At 59.5% G+C, this 1,248-nt stretch overlaps 1 protein-coding gene across 1 annotated transcript in view; it reads left to right on the top strand.

The window, feature by feature from the left end:
- Positions 1-232: 232 nt before the first annotated feature.
- GUITHDRAFT_164463 (hypothetical protein) overlaps positions 233-1,248 on the top strand; it is a gene marked incomplete at its 5' end in the record, with an annotated part of 6,105 nt that continues 5,089 nt past the window's right edge. Inside the window, one exon of the mRNA XM_005827973.1 lies at positions 233-1,231. Coding sequence (XP_005828030.1) covers positions 233-1,231 — 999 coding nt within the window. The remainder of the gene's footprint in view (positions 1,232-1,248) is intronic.

The following is a 1,248-nucleotide window of genomic DNA, read 5'->3' as shown; positions in this document are numbered from 1 at the left end:
GTGTACCTTGAAAGGGCGATATCTTTGGACGTATAAAGATGCCAGCATTGATAGTCTGAACTGGGCTGAAATTGCGATAGACGGTTGTACTAGTTGTCCGACCAAGCTGAATACCACCAAGAGCACAGGTTCTACATCGATTGATAATTGTTCGAGCCCCTGTCCGGCTGGCTTCGAACTTGATTCAGGGTCCTGTGTAACCTGTCCGTCAGGAACTTATCGGACTGCAGACATGAATTACTGTACTAATTGTTCAACGCTGTCATGTGGAGCAAGTGAGTACCTGACCGTATGCAGTAATACCAACGATGCAACATGCAACAAATGTACCGGTGGCGTGAACGACCCTACCGAATGTTATCCCTTTCCTGCTTCCTTGTTAGAAGGAAACCATCCAGGGACGGGCTCAACTATTGTGACCATAATAGGGTCTGCCCTTGGAAGCACAGAATACAGTGGGCAGGCAAGGATAGGGGACACGGCATGCGAAGGGAGCCGGTGGGCGTCGGAGACGTCGGTATTGTGCAGAATTGCGGAGGGAACAGAGAGCGGATTAACAACACTGGTGACAATCCTGACCCATAAGGGAACCGTGACAGGCATTGCATCCTATGATGCCCCTGAAACATCATCAATGTCATACAAAAACACCCCATACAAAATGAACACCTTGATAACACTAATTGGTCAAATGACACAAACAACGGGGTACAGCGGGGAGGGGCGGGTAGGAGAGACCGGGTGCGAGGGGAGCCGGTGGGAGTCGGAGACGTCGGTAGCGTGCAAGGTAGGGGCCGGGGCCGGGGGGAGCTTGAGGGCAGCGGTGACGGTGTCGGAGCAAGTCGGGACGAGGTCGGAGGCCGGGACGTACGACAGGGGAGGGGCGTCGGAGATCGGGAGCGGGAACGCGGCGGGGACGGGGGCGAGGAGCGTGACGGTGATCGGGGCAGGGCTAGGGGCAGCGGAGTACAGCGGGGAGGGGCGGGTAGGAGAGACCGGGTGCGAGGGGAGCCGGTGGGAGTCGGAGACGTCGGTAGCGTGCAAGGTAGGGGCCGGGGCCGGGGGGAGCTTGAGGGCAGCGGTGACGGTGTCGGAGCAAGTCGGGACGAGGTCGGAGGCCGGGACGTACGACAGGGGAGGGGCGTCGGAGATCGGGAGCGGGAACGCGGCGGGGACGGGGCCGACGGGAGCGGTGACGGTGGAGTCGGGGCAGGGGCTAGGGGCAGGCAGGGTACAGCGGGGAGGGGC

Source organism: Guillardia theta, assembly GCF_000315625.1.
Source record: "Guillardia theta CCMP2712 unplaced genomic scaffold GUITHscaffold_62, whole genome shotgun sequence".
Lineage (NCBI taxonomy): Eukaryota > Cryptophyceae > Pyrenomonadales > Geminigeraceae > Guillardia > Guillardia theta.
The sequence above is the reverse complement of the archived record's forward strand: the minus strand, read 5'-3'. Positions and strand labels throughout refer to the sequence as shown.